This window comes from Tenrec ecaudatus, chromosome 4, assembly GCF_050624435.1.
Source record: "Tenrec ecaudatus isolate mTenEca1 chromosome 4, mTenEca1.hap1, whole genome shotgun sequence".
Taxonomy (NCBI): domain Eukaryota; kingdom Metazoa; phylum Chordata; class Mammalia; order Afrosoricida; family Tenrecidae; genus Tenrec; species Tenrec ecaudatus.
This window is the reverse complement of record NC_134533.1, coordinates 92,280,084-92,299,186: the sequence shown is the minus strand read 5'-3', so window position 1 is coordinate 92,299,186 and position 19,103 is coordinate 92,280,084. Positions and strand designations below refer to the sequence as shown.

General features: G+C 48.0%; 1 protein-coding gene across 1 annotated transcript in view; it reads right to left on the bottom strand.

Annotated features, from left to right (window-relative positions):
- Positions 1–355: 355 nt before the first annotated feature.
- ENDOD1 (endonuclease domain containing 1) overlaps positions 356–19,103 on the bottom strand; it is a 37,042-nt gene continuing 18,294 nt past the window's right edge. The window contains exon 2 of the mRNA XM_075546474.1: positions 356–4,762. Within this exon, the coding sequence (XP_075402589.1) occupies positions 3,560–4,762 (1,203 nt within the window). The 3' untranslated portion in view covers positions 356–3,559. The remainder of the gene's footprint in view (positions 4,763–19,103) is intronic.

Here is a 19,103-nt window from a genome sequence, read left to right as displayed (position 1 = left end):
GGGGCGGTCTTAGTGCTGGGAGCATCTTGAACCAATCTCTTTGAGGATCAGAAAGCAGAGGAAGAAGCAGAGATGGGGGAGGACAGACACCGATCCCCAAGAAAATCACCCAGGACCACGCTGTCGAAAATGAAGGAAAAGCCAACAGAAAGGGCAAACCTACTGTGCAGGTGGTGACCCGGATGCGGGCTTCCGGACTCCTAACCGAGGAAATAAAGAGCTTTGTTAAACCCACCAGGCGGTAGTATCCCTGTTATCCCAGTAATCCCTAACTGAGACGATGTGAAGCCTCTCGCCTCATCCATTATGAGTCGTCCTTTTAGAGAGCTTACAAAAATGATAACAAGTTGTCAATAATTATGACTTTATTGAGCATCTGCAAGGTGTACATCAGGGTACATAGCTTCAAAGTGCCCCGTGGACTTCTGTCCCATCCCCCGTAAAGCCTCCCCTGACTTCCGTGGCTTCATTGCTTTTCCTCCAGAGCAGTTCCAGGACCCTAAGTAGAGTCTCTACCAGCACACATGCCCAGCATCTATTGCACTGGAGCACCCCCCAATGAGACCGTGAGCTCCTCAAAGTGGGGGTCTGTGCACTGTTCATCTCTGCAACCCTGGCCGGCAGCGCAGGGCTGACAGATGGACCCCTGAGCAAATGAAGAGGCCTTTGCTTCGGTTCCTTCTCCCAACCCCTCGCCTGCAGTTAGCAGGAAATGCTGACGCTGAAGGAGAAACCAGCACCCAAAAGGCACAACTGAAAAGAGTTGAGTTCCAAGGTGTGGCTGCTTGACCCCAGCCAGACAAGAACGTCAGCTCCCTAATCCTGAAGGTGGCTGCCAAATCAGAGCCACGGCAGACTGTCAACCAGAGGGAGGGGGCCATAAACCCGAACTCCCACCTCCCAGCAGCTTTTTGGAGACAGATCAGCAGTGCAGCCAGCTGCCGGGGTCCCAGCCCATGACAGCCTGCTCCAGGGGACACAGGCACAGCCAGCACCAGCAGTCCCCACGAGGGTCTCAGACATCGCGTCCCTCTCCTTTCTCAGATTCCCAAATGTCACAGAAAAAAATCAACAAGCAGAGGTGAAAAGGCTTTACATCAAAGATAGGCACCTCCATGTGGCCCTGCAGAGGCCGGCGTGAGTGCTCTGCCCCTGGCAGGGTGTCTGGGGGCGGTGGCAGCTGAGGATGCCTCCCTTGGGCCTTTCAGAAAGCAGACTGGTGCTATGAGGGACAATGGCGTCCCGAGGAGACAGCAGGACGGGGTAAAACGATAGCTAATCATCTCCACCACACACAGCCAGTTCACTGACGAGTCGGTGCCTGGGTCTTTTTGATGGATTCAAGGATTTTACTGTGGTCCAAGGCCACAGGCTGCACACTCACCAAGTACCTGACAGCCCAGGTGGACATGTGGACACGGGACTTTAGCTCTTGAGCAGCCATCACTGGTCAAGAAATTGATGACAGACCTTGCTGTCCTGTGCCTCGGATTCCTGCCCAGAGGAAGGGTCAGTGCCAGCGTCTCCATGGTCACTTCGACAAGTTCCTCTCTTTTATCCAGCAGGATTCTTGGCTGATTATCCCCCACCAGGGAAACCACACCTTTCCACTTCCCTTCCCATCCTGCTGAACAGAAGGAAGACTCAACTACAGATCTTTATGCTCGCTAACCAGAGTGTTTATAAAATACTGCTTAAGAGTATGAAATAAATCTAGTACCAATTCCCCTATCCTGGATGGGGCTAGTGTTCATCCTCCCCAAACCTGCAACACGCAGCCCATTGGCTGCAGCTCTTCTAGGGTCCTATCTACCGGCCTTCTGACCTGACTTCTCAGGACACCTCTGGTTCTCATCGACCAACCGATGCCCACGGTCAGCACCACGTTGCCTTTCTCAAGGGAGTTTTGCCTGTATGGTTCTGCTGCTTCGTCATCCGCACCCTCGAGGTGAGTGTTTCTACTTGGCTCGCGTCTAGCTCACAGCAACCCGTTAGAGCACTCAGAAACACCGAGGCGGCCCCCGGCCAGCTGCGTGGAAGGCAGAGCCTTGTTTGGGAGATTCTGGTTTCTCCTGTTATGTTTTCAGTGCAAGATTGAAATACAAGTGCTTACTCTAAAAATTGGGGATTCACTCTCAAATCGAACTTGCCTGATTAGGTGAGACATACAACTTCCAGTCTCGAATACACTATAAAAATTATTTTCCAAGAGGTAATCATTCTTAGTCAAGAATTTCATATACAGTTTTGTTGTGTTGTTTTTGTTTTCTGTTTTGTCTTTCAGAATGACTGGAGCCATTGTTTATGCAGATGGCTCTTTTCTACAGATTTTTTTCCAAAGCAATCGTGTAAGGATAAATGTTTTGTGTGGTTTGCTATATTGGGTATTTGCTTCAAGTACTCAGAACAGTTTATCTCGTGTGTCATAGATATGAATATTCGCATTCACCCAGCATGTAGAGCATTGGTTTCAACCTTCTCAACTGGAGCTTTAATGCACACACCAATCCAAGACTAGCTGATCTCAGGCTGCTGCCTGAGAAACCTGCATGACACCTGCAAGGGGCGAGGAGCATTTGGCCTGGCGTTCTCCTGGTGTCGGACCTCCTCTGGCCAAGCACAGAGCAGCACACGCTGTGCCTGCGGGGACGCAAAGATAAGGGGAGCACAGCTGAACCTGGAAACTACGGGACTCTAACGACACGGGCAGTCCCCGGGTTGCAAATGCGACCTGTTCCTCTAGCGTGTGTCTAGAAGTCGAATTTGCAGTTAGGTGAAAACAGTCGCAGGTGGTTCTGATTTAGCATGACTTTAAGGCTACAAAAAGGTAGGGGTGGAGGGTGGGGTAAAGACTGTCCAGGGATTTTGAAACTGCACGTGCAGGAAGTGAAGGGGATAGTGGTGGGGACTTTGCTGTGGGGATTCCCAACTCTTGAATGGGTGGCTACAAATGTTCAAGTTGTCAATAAATTAGATGCCTACAGATTTTCTAATCCCAGCCCAGAAAGTGATTTCAGTAGACAGGCACAGTCTGTGCGTCACCAAGTTTTGGTGGGGTGCTGAGCACAAAGCAGCAATGGCTAACGAGCGGGCCAAGGACATTGACTTGCCTTTGCCTCGAGCTTCAGGGAATCATTAGAACAAGACTCGTTTCCTCTTTTCTCAAAGACCCTTCAGTTGAAGGTTTTCTTGTTTCTAACTATCCTCTTCCCTCTGCAATTCTTAGGTTCACAGAGGAGCACACTCTGGGATACCCAGAACATTTCAGGGCTCTTCTATATCAGAGTGAAGAGTTGCAGTTACCAGTGGCTTGGAAGTTCACCCACAGCACTGGAGGCACGCAGCACACATAACCCTACCCCGGACATGGCTTTTGGGTCAAGTCTAAGTTGCACCTTGTTCTTGGCAAAAACAGGCCAACACCCTCACTGAAGGCCAAATGTAAGAATTAACTCAACAGAAACCCCATTGGAAACACACAGAACATTCCAGATTGCTCTCTGAAATAATAAAATAAAATTCACTCTGGCTGAACACTATTCATTTTGGGTTTTTGGGTCTATAACTCCCCAGAATTTTCTAAAGGAACTCTGTAGCCAATCCATTTGCAGATACCCATAACAACTTGAAACAGACCACCCATGGTGCCGAAAGCAGTGTCGAAGAGCAGAGAGACAGCGCCACCAAGGCCCACAGCGATGTCCCTGCACACAATCGGAACGGCGCCCATCGTATGCACAGGGAACATGGCCACGTCCACGAGGACTCGGACAGGGATGCCCAGAACTCGGCAAACAGCCTTCAGCAGGCAGCACAGGATCCGGAGAACGGCCCTGATGATCTTGACTAAGACCTTGAGCACTTTCCAGGGAATGCTCACCAACTCTTCGCCAATGGCTACGAAGTATGAGATGGTGGCTGAGCCCAGGCGGTAAAGGCAACCTTCTAGGCCATTGATCACCAGCTTGGTAATGGACCACAGGAAAAAGAGCAGGTACTTCAGGACTCCAACCACCAGGTAACAAATCCATTGGAAAAGCTTGATGAACGGGGTAGCGATGAAGCTGATCAGTTTTCCCAGCAGGCTGCTACTTTCCTCAGGCGCCTCTGGTGGCAACAGGTCAGCCGACCTCTTGCTCTTTGAGCTGGACAGGGGGACAGCACGCTCTTGAGAGAGCACCGCCCGCTCCTCGTCCTGCACTTGATTGACCATTTCCAGGAGTCTCTTCATCTTCTCTGTGTCTTGCTCCGTGTCACCACAGTTGTTCTGAAACAGCTGGGGCTGAGATGGAAGCAGTTTCTCCAGCTCTTTCACCATTACATCTTCTATGACGTCACCATCCCCCGTGTGCTTGACAAATCCCATAGCCCAGCCGCCGGGGCCGGCACAGCAGGCTGCAAGCCAAACAAACTCAGGCACCGCCACCTTGCCTTTCACCCTGCGGTCCGAGGGCACCGCGCCCGTGATGAGATAGAGGTCTTCGCCGTTGCCACACTGTGGGGCTAAGGCCCGGTCCATGAGGCTGTTGAGATTCGTGTACCAGCGCTCTCTGAAGGATGGGGTCATCGGAACTGCGTTGGTGAGCGTGAATGTGGCCATGTGGTCATCATGGCTAAGAGGGACCGGGTACAGCTGTCCTTTCTGATAATCAGACTCCAGGTAATCTGTATTCAGGGCTTGCTTGCTTCCCAGATTGCTCACGGTGATGGAGGCCTCGGCTTCACTAATCATCTCCTCGAGGTTGCTGGTGGGGTCGTCGATCTGAAAGAAGAGAACAAGTGTTGAATGAGCCCCCTGCTCACAGCAGAGAGGATGTACTGGAACATTCTGCTGCACGCTGGTTTCTAATAAAGGCTAGGTCTCTGGTACATGGGCTCGTCATTCTAAATAGCCCACAATCCTTGTGGTTTCCCCCCTGCGTTTCCCCCCTCCCTGTCGGTGCGCTGCGGCACTCCCCTACCGCAAGCATGGACACACAAACATGCTCCCTGACACTCATTTTTGACTGGCTGTGGCTTCGTGAATTCCATCATTCATTTTTACAATATTTTCCCCAGAAGAGTCATAGGAGATGTAAATGTGGAAACAAATGGAAAGCAACTTTCAGCATGCTCCAAGAAATCAGGAACACTTACACACTGTAGGCTGTAAGAAAAGTAACTGCAATCGCTGCCATCAGTCACCTGGAGGAAAGTGCACGGTTGGAGGCAAGTTACCGGACACCAGCAGGCCAGGCGACAATTCGAACTGGAGCCAGAGCTGCTCCCACTTAACCTTCCCAAGACAGTTACTATTATTAATAATTCCTTTTCATTCTTGGCCAATCTAGATCAGTGTTACAGAGCAATTCTAATCAATATATACCTCCTTGTTGGTCCTCCTGTACATTTTTAATGTACATTTTAAAATTCAGCAGTACAATATATACTTTCACTTCACCAATCTGAAAGGACAAATAGTTAGGATCAACCTAGGTCTTCAGATGGTACAGAGAGTTCACGTGCTCAACTGCTAACCCCAGAGGTGCCTCAGAAGAAGGGCCTAGTTTTCAACTTCAGAAAAAGCAGCCACTGAAAATCCACAGGGACCACAGCTTTCTACTCTGACACTCACAGGGTACCACGGCATCGTGGGAAGGTGTTGGGCTGCTAAGCAGTTCAAAACCACCAGCTGCGGCTCAGGAGAAAGACAAGGCTTTCTACTCCCATAGAGTTATAGTCTCAGAAACCCACAGTGGCGCTTCTACGCTGTCCTATAGGGTTGCTATGAGTCAATTTATCTTGATGGTAGTGAGTATGTGGCTTTTGGTTTAGATAGCACCTATTTTTGTTTGTTGATTTATATTTTCATTTACCAAACTGGACTGTAAACTCTTTGAGGCCAGGGACCATGTGTTTCTGCAAAAGACCCAACTGAAACCCAGATCGACATGCACCAGGAGCTCAGAGCACTCTTACTAACCGCCAGGCCCTAAGCTAGCCATCATATCAGAATTGCTAGCCATCATATCAGACTTCATAGTAACAGGCTTTCGACCCAACCTACATCTTCAGAAACGGGGAAAGTACATGGTGTTATATCCATCAATATCTCAAAGTCATTAAAAAAAGAGAGCAGCTATGAAAAGCTGGAGGTGATGGGGAAATAATGTGGCACAGTGGCAACAGAATTGCCCAGTTCTGCAATGGGAAACGTGGGTGCGCTCATGCCTGTCTGTTGAAGCCTATTGCTGCTGAGTGGATTCTGATTCAGAGTGACCGTCCAGGACAGAGTAGGCTGTAAGTCCTGACATGGAAGTCATGGGGCATAGAGGTTATGCATTGGGCTGAGATGCACAAGGTTGGCAGTTTGAAACCACTAGCAGCTCTTTGGGAGAAAAAAAAGTTACAGTCTTGCAAACTTACCGAGCCGTCTTACCTGTCCTATCGGATCAAGGTGGGTCCATGTGGACTCCATGGCTGACTTGGGGTTTCGATGGGTGGGGGTAACTCTCTGCAAAGACTCATCACCAGACCTCATTCGTCCTTGAGATCAGCTAGTGGGTTCTAACCACTGCTCTTTCCATTAGCAGCCGAGTGCTTAACCACTGTGCCACCATGGTTCCTTTGCGTAGGGGTAGTAAGGACTAGAACATGGAGTGTTTGTCAGGGGGGAGGGGGAGTATCAGTATTAATATTTCATAAAATACCAATTTAATAGTTCCAATGTAACTTTATATGCAAAGTATTTTACTGATGGAAAAACGAAGGCACAGTGGCAGTCACAAGGTTTAAAGTGAGATCAATCATTTTTCCCTCAAAGTATGCTTTTGTGTGTTCGTTTTATTAACCCATACTCTCTCCAGATGGTAGGCTTGTAGGTTGGATATTGGGTGATTAGCCACAAGGTTCGCAGTTCACGCCTACCATCTACTCTTTGGGAGAAAAATGAGATTATCTTCTCACAGAAATATGCAGTCTCAGAAACCCTGTGTCGGGATGCTATGAGCTGTAACCCACTCAAAGGCCGTGGCTTTGTTTTGTTTTGGGCATATGGATTATAAACAGAGCCTGGTGGTGCTGTAGGATAAGCATGGAGCTGCTCATTTAAAAGTTGGCAGTTCAAAGCCACCAGCCACTCCATGGGAGCAAGAAGAGGCAGCCTGCTCCCAGTACAATTCACAGTCTCAGATACCCGTGGGATAGCTCTACTCTGTCCTATAGGACCAAAGGGGTTGGAATCAATTCCCTGGCGGTGGGTTGGGTTGGGTTGATATGAGTTAAAGTCTATAATTTTCTCAGATCTCTATACCATGGAGTACATGAAGCTCCTTGAGGTTGCAGAGAGGGAACCTGACATCTGGATCGGCTGGAGCTGCAGTGCCCAGGCTGAGGAGGGACTGGGAAGGAAATGACCAGTGCGTGACAGACGACGGGCCTTCATGCCCAGCGTGGTAGCCGAGCAGCTGGCTAGCAGTATGGCCTCGGGCAGCACAGCCACGGCAATTTCCAGGGTATCCGAGAACAAAACCCTTGATGTGGCGTGGATGGCCCTGTGTGCTACAGAGTAGAGCTCCTCCAGCTCCACCATCTTGGCTGGAATTGTGATGAAAGCAGAGTACTATCCCTAACACGGAACCACCAGCCTTTCAGTTAGCAGCCAATTGCGGACGAGGTGCTGTCCCAGGGTTCTCTTAGTGTGTTCCGAGTCCTGGGGATGGTTAGCTGGCCAGGCCACAGGAGCTGCTGTCCCTGTTTACTAGGAACACGTGCAGCTCCCTTGCCCTCTTGGCTGCAGGGCCAGAAGGGCACAGAAAGAACCCAAGCTCAGCCAGCTCTGCTGGGGAACAACTGTAAAATGGTCCTCCCACCACAACCTCCTCCAGAGCCCCGTAAGACATTCAGGGGAAAGGGCCCATGCCGTCAAGGTAACCTAGGTAAATTGGATTTAGGCTCTTCCTTCGGATGATTTTAATGAGGAGCTGATACCAAGGGCTCAAGTAGAAAGAAAATATTTTGAGAATGATGATGGCAACAAATGTACAAATGTGCTTGACACAATGGATATATGTATAGATTGTGATAAGAGTGGTACAAGCCTCCAATAAAATGATTTTTAAAAAAGAAATTGTTAAAAAAAGATTATTTTAAATACTCATTCAAGTTGTTCTATATTAATAAGGTACCCATTGGAACAATAAAAAGGCATAGAAACCCTGCAAAAATTGAACCAACTGGCTCCAGAGAGACCCAGGGATTGTGGTATAACTTGGCATTGCTGTACTGGAAGTGGGTCGCAGTCGATCCCATGGGACTTAATCCTCCGGGATTTAGGCACTAAAGTCGGTGAGACTCCTCAAGACCTGAGCTTGCTGCTACTCTCTCTCCCACCTCGTTTCTTCACCTATTCATTGTGCACATTCTGTATAGCTTTCTCTGCTCTATAGCTTCAGCTTACTTGTGGTTTCTGGTCCATCGTGAACCATCATGGAATCTCTAACCACTTCCCAGATAAATCTTTAACTTTCTATTTTAATTTCTCCTGTAACTTATTACCAACTTCCAATGCTCAAAGATGGGATGTGATTTACTCAGTCCTTTTCACGGCAGGCCATGTGAAGACAAGCCTATGGAACAGCCGTCCCTGTGTCCAGTGCCCACCTGCCCACTCCTGTCCAATTCCTTGTGAGTCTGGTGATCCACACAGGGCCACTCCTTCAAAGACTCTGCACATGCCATGCATTCTAGGCTGAGCTCGTCTGATAATGGCCTGTGAACAGCCCTCGGATGGACATCAATCAGTGTGGATCCTGGGAGTCAAAAGTGAAACACAAAATTTTGAAAATAGAGAAATTTCCTGAGGCTTATCTGATCCAGTATTAAGTCTCCGATAAAAACAGCCAAACTCTCAAACACAGACTGTTATTGGGTCTATTCCAATTCACAGCAACCCTATGGGCAGAACAGAACTGTAAACCTCCCCTTTCTCCCAAGAAGGGAGAAATGGGCAAGCCTACCATTGGCCGTTGGCAGTCTAACACCAAACCCACAGTCACACCGGCTCCTTAGGATGCCAAAAGACACACACACACACACACACACACACACACACACACACACACACCCAGGGGTACAAATAACAGAAACGTGGGAGAATGGGGACAGCGGCGGTGTGAGGTATGAAAATATTAATTTATATTTTTCAAGGGTGGGCGGGTGGGAAAGGGAGAGAAAATTAGGAGCCAGTACCACGGGCTCCAGTAGAAAGAAAATGCTTTGAAAATGATAATGACAGCATATGTACAAATGTGCTGGACACAACTGATATATGGAATGTTATACGACCTGTAAGAACCCCCAATAAAATGATTTATTTTTTAAAAAGATGCTTTACAAGTAAACATTGATCTTCCCAGAACCTTCTATTCTCTCCTTTTAGACCCCAATTAGAAATACAGTAAAGCCTCTCTTTCGATCTTAGACATGTCTTTTCTCCATTTTCATATTTTAGCTTTTAACCATCAGTGCTGTGTTCTAGATGAATTTGCTGACAGATCGTACAATTCACCGAATCCCCAGTTGTGTCTTGTCTATCTAACCTGTGGAGGTGGTTCGTTTTAATTCAGTGCCAGTGCTTTGCATTTGGCATCTCGAGTTGGTTCTATTCCGAATGTTCCTGTGTTTTTCCTTTTTCTCTTATGGCAGTTTGTATCTTATCTGTAAATATTATTTGTCAATCCTGTTGAGATTCACTGTTGTATTTAGTGTCTCAGGTTTGTCGGTTGCATCGACAGGCTGACTTCAAGGTGATGAGTATACTTAAGTGCTTTGCCTTTTTCCCCTTTTCCTGGTGAGTTTATCCTCAAAAGAAGTCCCCGGTGTTTACTTAAACAGGAAAAAAAGAATAACCATCCAATCACATTGTTTTTGTGGTTTCTTCAGCCAGAGTAGTTGTATGAAATGAAATGATCCCAAGCTACTTTTCCAGTTATTTTCTCAGTTCAAGCTTTCCACATGGAGAAATCAATGTGGATTTGGACACGAGGGAAAAAGGTGCTGGCTGTGGGCTTACTTCTGGAGGGGAGATGGCTATTTCTACTCATGACCTGGCACAGGCAACTACTTCCTATCACAATGTGCAGGGACAACTGTCAGGTCTGGCCCACCAGGGTGGCAGCACTTTCCTCGCTCCCAGTTTTTCACTCAGTGCGCGTGGTTCTAAGTCCATGCCATGAACAGGGTCTGCGACTTAAACACCTATTTCCTGACAGCTTGGGGCAGTGGTTCTCAACCTGTGGGCCGCGACCCCTTTTGAGGCAGGTGGTGTCGAACAATTCTTTCACAGGGGTCACCCAATTCATAATAATAGCAAAATGAGAGTTATGAAGTAGCAATGAAAATAATTTTATGGTTGGGGGATCCCCACAACATGACCTGTATTTAAGGGTCGCAGCATTAGGAAGGTTGGGAACCACTGGGTTAAAACTTGTGGTAGTTACATAATCTGCTGTCAATTTGAGGATTCGGGTGTAAGGGTGGAGTCTAGCCTGTCAATCAGGATACAGCCAATGAGGTCTCTGTGTGGGCATGGCCTTCTCCTGAGGATTCTGGGAACTCCTGCATTTCCTCCTTAGAGGTGGGAGTCAGTCTCTCTCTCTCTCTCTCTCTCTCTCTCTCTCTCTCTCTCTCTCTCTCTCTCCCTCCCTCCCTCCCTCCCTCCCTCCCTCCCTCTCTCTCTCTCTCTCTCTCTCTCTCTCTCTCTCTCTCTCTCTCTCTCTCTCTCTCTGTATTCACTCCCTGCAAGACATCCCTATGGAGAAGACACACGGAGAGAGGCTGATGGAGCCAGACCTCTGGAGCTGGAGTAGCCAAGTGGAGACCCCTACCAGCACTGAGAGGCTTACAACACCACTGGATCCACAAGACGTCCCACCCACTGGTCAGTGATCTTCCTGCATTAAGTGTCATTGGATATGCTTCATGGGTCTGAAGAGGGCTTTATAGATTGGTGTCAGACATGCGGGCTAATATCAGACTTAGGGACTTGATCTGGACTGGGCTGGGATGTGTTCTTAATACTCAACTGCTCTTGTACATAAAGCCCTGTCTTATAAACATATGAGTGCCTATGAATTTGTTTCTCTGGTCTACCTGGCCTAACACAGAGCCTTAGAACTTCGAGTCCAAGTGGTTTCCCGTACATAGATTTGACTATCGGTCTCTGAAGCTAAGTACAAATATACTGTGACTAGGGTTCTGGGCCATTGATTTGGTTTATTCCCAAGAAGATGTGCTGTGCACATCTCTGCCATCGGTGGGTGGCTGCAGACGAGTTCTTCCAGTCGGACACTTGTCTTAGTTTCCGTCGGGGACCGAGAAGCAGGGCCATCAAAGCAGTGGTCCCGGGAAAGCAGCTGGGCCAGTCCCATCCAAGACGGAGGAGGTCAGCCATGAGGGAACGGGAAGTGGCTTTTTTGGTTTTGTGTGTGTGTTGTTTTTGGGGTTTTTTTTTGGGGGGGGGGCGGGGCTGAACTCCCAAAAGGATAATCTTGCTGGATTTCCTTGGAAGAAATGAAGAACTTTATTGGTGAGAAAAGGGCCAGGTAAGTTGGACCCAGAAATTTATTTTTCCAATCACGACAATGTACCAGCTCCTTCTTAGAGGGCAACAAGGGCTGTCCTATGAAAGTTCATGTGGGAAACCCTACCCCCTCCACTCTCCAACCCTGACCTTGCCCCCCGAGACTTCTTTGTGTTTCCTAAATTCAAAGAATATTTCAAAGAAACACGATTTGAGTGCCTCGTGAATTCTCAAACTGCTGTCGGATGTGGTCCGCATTGAGGAGCTCAGCATTTTTTCAGGGATGGGATCGAAAGATGGAGAGATGACCTTCAGAAGGGTAGGGCCGGAGATGGAAGTGCATGTCGAGAAACAATCCCTTCTCATTTACATATCTTCTTATGTCATGACAGCTTTATGATTTGTAGCCAAAGTTTTTTAACAGTTTCATTGACATATAATTCACACAACATACAACCCATTAGATCAATCGTATTAAAAAGAGTTGTGCCATCATCGCTACCATCAATTTTAGAATTATAATAACAGTTTTTGACACACCCTGAAGATGTCGCCCCCTGGCTTTTCCCCCTCGGGTGTGAATGCAAACCACTTTATGCCATGTTTCTGTGCGTCTGCAGGCGAGGGGAGGAATCCCACAGCCATTCAGGCACCTGGCCGGAGGCTCTTGTCTCAAGCTATAGGATTTTTCTGCTCTGGTTAAAGCTCTTTGCTCTATTGAGACTACCTTCTAGATAAGCAGGGAAGTTTGGGGTCGGCCGCCAGAGGCAGTCTCAGAAGCCCTGTGCTTGGCCCCTGAATCAGCTGAGCCATGGCCACAATGGAGACAGTTACTGAACCACCCTGTGTTAGTCTCGGTGGACTAGAGAAACAAAATTCATAAACACTCATATTTTATGAGTTTTATATAAAGGATAATTTTACATTAAGCAGCCCAACCCAGTCCAGTCTAAGCCCATAAGTCCAACATTAGCCCATATGTCTGACATCAATCTACAAAGTCCTCCTCAAACTCACAAAACACACTCAGTGATGCTGACTGCAGGAGGAAAGCCGAATCAGTGAGCATGTAAGCATCTCAGCGCTGGCAGGGATCTCCGTGAACTAATGTTAAGATTAGGCAGGAAACCCATTTTACAGGTGAAACCCTGAGTGGGGCTCAGTTAGTTTATGACATAGCTTGGCCCTGAGAGGGAACAGATTTGGGAATAGAAAGTGCCTTCGTAACTGTGTTTCACATAAGTAAATAGTGTCTTCCTGTACCGGCAGTTAAAAGGCTAGAGCCCCTTACTGAAATTAAGCGGCAACACTGCTCCGACCCAGCTGTCTCCTAAATCACATCAGCCAGCTGGGAGATGATTGGATTCTGCTCACTCACCGACTTCTTCACATTATCTATTTCCTACAACTCTTTTAACCATTCTTGTGGCTCCTTCCGTCTTCTTGAAATTTATTCCTGTAGATTTTTGTATTCTGAAACTTCCAAGTCATATAAAAAATTGGGACATTATAAACTCATTTTACCATGTCACTTATTTAAAAATATTAAGTCCCGGGACCTTATAGAGCTCTGCTAGTGAATCCCTGCTGAAAGAAATTTCCTTTGGCCTGTTACTTCCTGTCTTAAATCCAGGTTTTTAACAAATGCCAAAAATGTCTTCTGATCCCAGGATGACTAATGTTTTAATAGCCTCTGTTAGTCCATCATCTGAAAATCTACATAAGATCACTGTAGGAACTCCCCATCAGCTTCATGCTTGCTCACCTCTACAAAACCACCGGGTGTGTATGAGACACACCTAACTCAAAGCTATGCCAAAAACAATGATAGCACTTGCTGAAAACAGCCTTAGACCCACTGTAACTTAAAGGGCAGGTGGATTATCCCAGGCTCTCTGAAGATACAGCTTAATGAGCTCGTGTTGAAATGACAATAAGTTACTAACAGCACTTCTCCCTAAAGACAGAAGCACAGCGAGGACATGAGAGGACTTTCAGGTTAGTGTGCAGGCGGCAGCTGTTCTGCGGCACGTGCCCGTCTTACTTGGGGACACCCAGCGATGTCTGGGTGCGGGGACATGTACAAAGGCTCTCTGTCTAGTCACATCCTCAGCTGACCTGATCCCCCTGGATTCCCAATGTAATTAGATAGAGTGCCTGTATTTAATGGACTTTTTTTTCTTCTTCTAATCTCAACACTGTTAAATAGAGTTTCAGAAGAATGAACCCATAAATAATCTGGTAGTACATTCCTGTTCATATTTAGTATCAAGGAAAAACAGTTTCCCTCAATGATCTGGCATGTTTGCTTATTCCAGAGAGTAAAAACTATTTAGACCCATGGGACTTCCTTCTTGCTTCGGAATTAACTGAGGGAGATATTCTATTTCTGTGCGAATATACAAGCAAGAAAAGAAGAATGAGAAATGGAAAATGAGTATGAGACGGTTAAGGTTTATTATGCCAACCTGGCTAATGAACACATGTGGGATTAATTGAAGGGTGGAGAGATAAATGGCTTGGTGAGCCTTGCTTTTCTGGCTCTCTGGTCTCTGGCTTTCTGATGAAAGGGCCAGGGTTCAGCTGCCTTAGCCAGTTCCCTGCTTCAGCTGGCAAGGCTCACTTCCTGCAAGACATTCCTGAGGAGAAGCCACATGGAACTATCCCGATGAAGCCCTGGGTGCTGGAGGAGCCGCGTGGAGATCCCTGCCAGCGCTGAGATGCTTACACGTTCACTGATTCGGCTTTCCCCCTGCAGTCAGTGTCATTGCGTGTGTTTTGTGAGTTTGAGGAGAATTTTGTAGATCAGTGTTGGGCATATGGGCTTGTGTTGGACTTATGGGCTTGGGCAGCACTGGGTTGGGATGCTTTCTTAATGTACACTTACCCTTTATATAAAACTCTCTCTTGTATGCATATGAGTTTCTGTGGATTTGTCTCTCTAGTCTATCCAGACTTTACCCAGAGTACTAGAGAGGAAACAGTCATCATTCAATGCGACATCTATTAAGCATATAAAATGTGCTTGTGAGGCTGCAGCAAGACCAGGCAGGATTCTGCTCTGGTGTACATCTGGTTGCTGTGAGTTGCAACCAGTTCCACAACAGCAGCAGAACACGGGGAGAAACACTAGAACTCACTCACTGTCATCACAGAGTGGAACTACTCCTACAGGTTTCTGAGACTTTAAATCCTAAGGGAGCAGAAAGCCTCATCTGTCTCCTGTAGAGCGGCTGGTGGATTTGAACTCACGACCCTGCAGTTAGAGGCCCAACACACAACCTGCTGTACCAGCAGAGATCCTAGGAGGATGTTCAGGAATGGATACCGTAGGAATGCCATTGCCACTGATAGTAGGAATGCCAAGACTTCTACTACTGACAGCAAACACATTTACTGCGACCTAGGAGGCAGGATTCTGAGTTTTACGCGTACTAAATGGGCAAGTGACAGCTAAGTTTTCACGCATTTAATCGCACAACTAGGCACCATTATTGTCATTCTTTAGCAGGTGAGAAAACTGTGGCACATCAAGATTCAATGACTTGTTCAAGGTCACCCATTAAAGTGGCTGCTCCGGAGCTAGGACCGCATCGGTGGTCGCGATCACTGGTCAAATGCTCCAGAAACAAAGCGACACATCAAGAAAGTCGTCTATTTAGGGAAACAAGACAGAGTGCAGTGCAGTGGATACAGAATGCAGAATGGATGATTTGCTTTTTAAAAGAACAACAGGATCTCAGAGGGATTCGGCTACACTCAGAGAAGGTGAACTCAGGGGGGAGACTTCTGTGCGGGAAATGAAACCTGAAATGGGACTTGAAGAATGTGCACGGTTTTTGATGCATTAGTGGCCTGGAAAGGTCAGTGCAGACTTGGCAAGACTTTTGAACAAAGACTGGAGGAGAGAGACGAGCCGCCTACGGAAAGAGAATGCTGACCATGACAAAGTGTAAGGTTGCGTCGGAAAGGCGTGCTGGAGACCAGATGACAAATTGTCTGATGTGTGTGTGTGTGTGTGTGTGTGTGTACAATAGTGTAAGGTCAAGACGAAACTTGACATGGTAATATGTAAAATTATCAGGACACACATACCTAAAATTTATAATGGAATAATTTAAACTACCGTTTACTGAGTGCTTTGCTGTGCACCAGGCACCTTGGAAGATGCTTTACACAAAGCATCTTTTTAATCCTAACAGTATCTTTGCTGCCTTCCTTTGCAGAAGGCGAAGGTGAGGCACGGCGAGACCAAGGGCCTTGCCAGTGCCGCACGGTCAGGAAGAACGGGGGCTGGAACTCCGGGGCCTGTGGTGTTTCGGTGCTCTGCTCTTCCTTCTAGGCGCTTTGAATGCTGGGCTTGCACGTTTGGACTTTCCCCTACACCCAGGGGAGATGCACTGATGGCTCTGGGGACTGGAGCATCCATGTGAACATGAGGCCGGGGAGGAGACGCCCTGAAGAATACTGACTGCATTATGGTGTGTGACAAGAACGAACACAGCAGTCTCAGAAGAAATGCCACCAGAATGTCCCTGAGCAGGGAGGATGGCAGGGCTTAGACACGCCATCTGGAGAGAGCAACCAGAGAAGGAGCCCACGTGTGATGCCGTAGGCGGCCAGTCACAACGAGGGAGCCCCTGAGTGAGCTGGAAGTAGCCACAGCAATGGGTGCAAACACTCTAGCGTTGGCAGTGCAGGCACGGGACTGAGCCTTGCTTTGCTCCCCTATGCCTACAGCTCCGTGCGGGTCCATGCTCACCCACCAGTAACTAGTAACAGAACTCAGATACAGCAAAAATGGTAAAGCAGGTCTGCGTATGAGTAAAGTTTGCCGCTGCACTCGAGAGGAAACACAGGGAGGCACTGCCAACATCTCACTGCATTCTGGGCAAGGGACAAGGGGCACGCCCAAAGTCCTCCCACCTGGAGGTAACGAGGTAAGGCTGAAGCCCAGCCTAACAGACAACGAAACCCCTCACCTTATGCCCGGGACAGCCCACGTCTCCATCCCCACGAGGAGCAAAGTCCCAGCCACTGTTAGAGACAAGAGCAGACTGAAGAGACAGCTGGGAGGCAAAGCTAAAACAAGAAAGCGTCACCCAGCATCATGTCCACCACCACCTGTTGGTTTGTCTCAACAGTCGTGGCTAAGGCACTGTTTTGATGCTAGAAGCAAAACCACCAGTATTTCCAATATCAGCAGGCTTACCCTTGGTGGCTAAGTTTCGGTGATATTTGCAGACAGAGAAGAAAAACCTGTTGATCCATTTCCAAAAAAATTAGCCAGTAGAAACCTCTCATGGTCCAATACAGTGCTGAGCCATGAGCCCCCTAGGCTGGAAGGCACTCTAGTATCAGACACGAACAAGCCAGTAATCGCGAGGGTGGCACAGGGCTGAGCGAGGCTTCATCTGGCTGTATATTGGGATGCCATAATTGGAGCTAATGAACACAATGAACAGCAATAACTGCATCATCTCAAAATCAAGGGACAGGACAGCTGCAGCTAGAGGGGCATTAACAGGGGTGCCACTTGAGGAGAAAAGGAGGGGTGGAGATAAAGGCCAAGGCCTTTGATGATTAGGAAGTCATTAGCATGATCACAAAGATCTCTTGGTTAAGCAGTCTTTAAGTAGAAGGCAGAAGAATGGGACCTTAGCTTGTGGGCTGAATGGAGTATAGGAACAGGCAAAGACTATCTTCCTGCACCCCCTTACCTGGGGAAAGGGAGCCCCAAAAGGTGGTAGAATTCTGGACTCTACATAAGGGAGGAATCTTATGTTCGGCTTCCGCAGAACATTTTAGGGGAGATGGATCAGAAGTCAGACTGGCTGGATGTGTGTAAGCCCAGGCCCTGGGGCTTCAGGTCTGTAGGATCCATGCAAACCCCGGGGAGTGGTCACCCGGTGCGTACTTACCTCGGGGAGTGAGGCGTGAGGAGGTGCAATACTAAGCATGTTAATGAAATGCAGAACATAAGCATGAAGCGTTAGCCACTGCCAGCTACTGAACGACAGGCTCACCAGCTTGAAAGATCTCTCTCTCTCTCCTCTCTCTCTCTCTCTCTCTCTCTCTCTCTCTCTCTGTCTGTCTTGCAGGGACAATGGATTACTTAATGTGGCTCTTTAAGCCAAAGTTGCTAACGTTCACTAAAGGCCCTTTAGGGAAAGTCTGGTAAGTGTTGATGATACTGAGAGGATTCACCTGTGCATAATTGTGAACAGAACTGCCTAGCATGCCATCCTGCTGTGTATAAATGGAGCCTTCTGAGAAAGTGGCACAAGGAGGGGGTGGGGTTTTACTACCAGCAAGAACCAGAAGTGGAGCGCATCCTCTGAACCCCGAGATCCCTTTGCAGTGGGCCTCCCGGATCCCGAAGACGGTTGTGACATCAGAGGAGTAGCAGGGTAACAAGGAGACGGAGCGTGAAGGAGTGGTGGGCTTCCCAGCCTACAGAGCAAGGGCAGCTGATGCTCTCATCAGGAGGCTGGCTTGTGGAGCGGGGTGCCTCTGGGCACTTCCTCGGGGGAGTTGGGTTTGCTGACCAACAGGGCTCCAGCGGAACGCCTTCCAGTTGAGAGTGGCAGAGGGAGGAGCCGCATGCCCTTGGGACATTTATCAGTACCCAAGAAAGCACTTGGTAACTTGTTCTGAGAGACATTCCTGGCTTGCCTTACAACCCGTTAACTTCCTTAATCAGCTCTAGCAAGATTAATATTATCTGTGAATCCTGGGTAACCATTGAAGGGACGAGGAGAACTTAAGTTGATAAACTATCCTCCCCTCTCTTATCTTGTGTCATGGGTTGCATGGTGTTCCCTGCAAAGATGTGCTGTAAATCCCCACCACTATACCCATGATTATAACCTCATTTGGAAATGAGCTTTCTTTGCTGTGTGCATGAGAGAGTACGAGTGTAGGGCAGGTTCCAGGTCAATCTCTTTGAAGGCAGATGCCACATCTCACATGGGTCACCAAAGAATGAGCACTTCCTTCCAGAGCCGACCGAGAGAGGGAGCGCCTTCCCCTAGACTCCTTAGGTCAATGCCGACTTCCAGCCCCCAGACACGGAGAAAATAAATTTGTTTGTGAAGATTTTACCTGCTTTCAGTTTCTTGTATAGCAGAACCAGGTGACTAAGCCTCCTCCCTCTCACTCTCTTCCGAACCCTACAGAACCAACAATCACAGTATGTTCACAAGGCCTTATTCTGGAACAGCTCAGACATGCAGCATTCTCAGAGCTCCTTTAACTCTAGTATCAAGCATTTGATGGGACAGAGGGTCCCATAGGCCATAAAACTTGGAAGGTTAGGTGGCCCGGCTGAGACATCCAAGATCAACCAAGGGGCTGGGCCTTGGGGGACTGTATCAGGATCAGCCCTGAGAGTGGCCAGATGTTCATGGATCTGCCCCAGGATGACCAGCAGCACAAAAAAATTCGGCCGAAGGATAAGTGGTGAGTGGGTGGGAAGAATGAAAGGCGGGAGAAGCTTACAGTTACCAAGAGGAAAGTGTTACTAGAGAGAACAACAGTATAC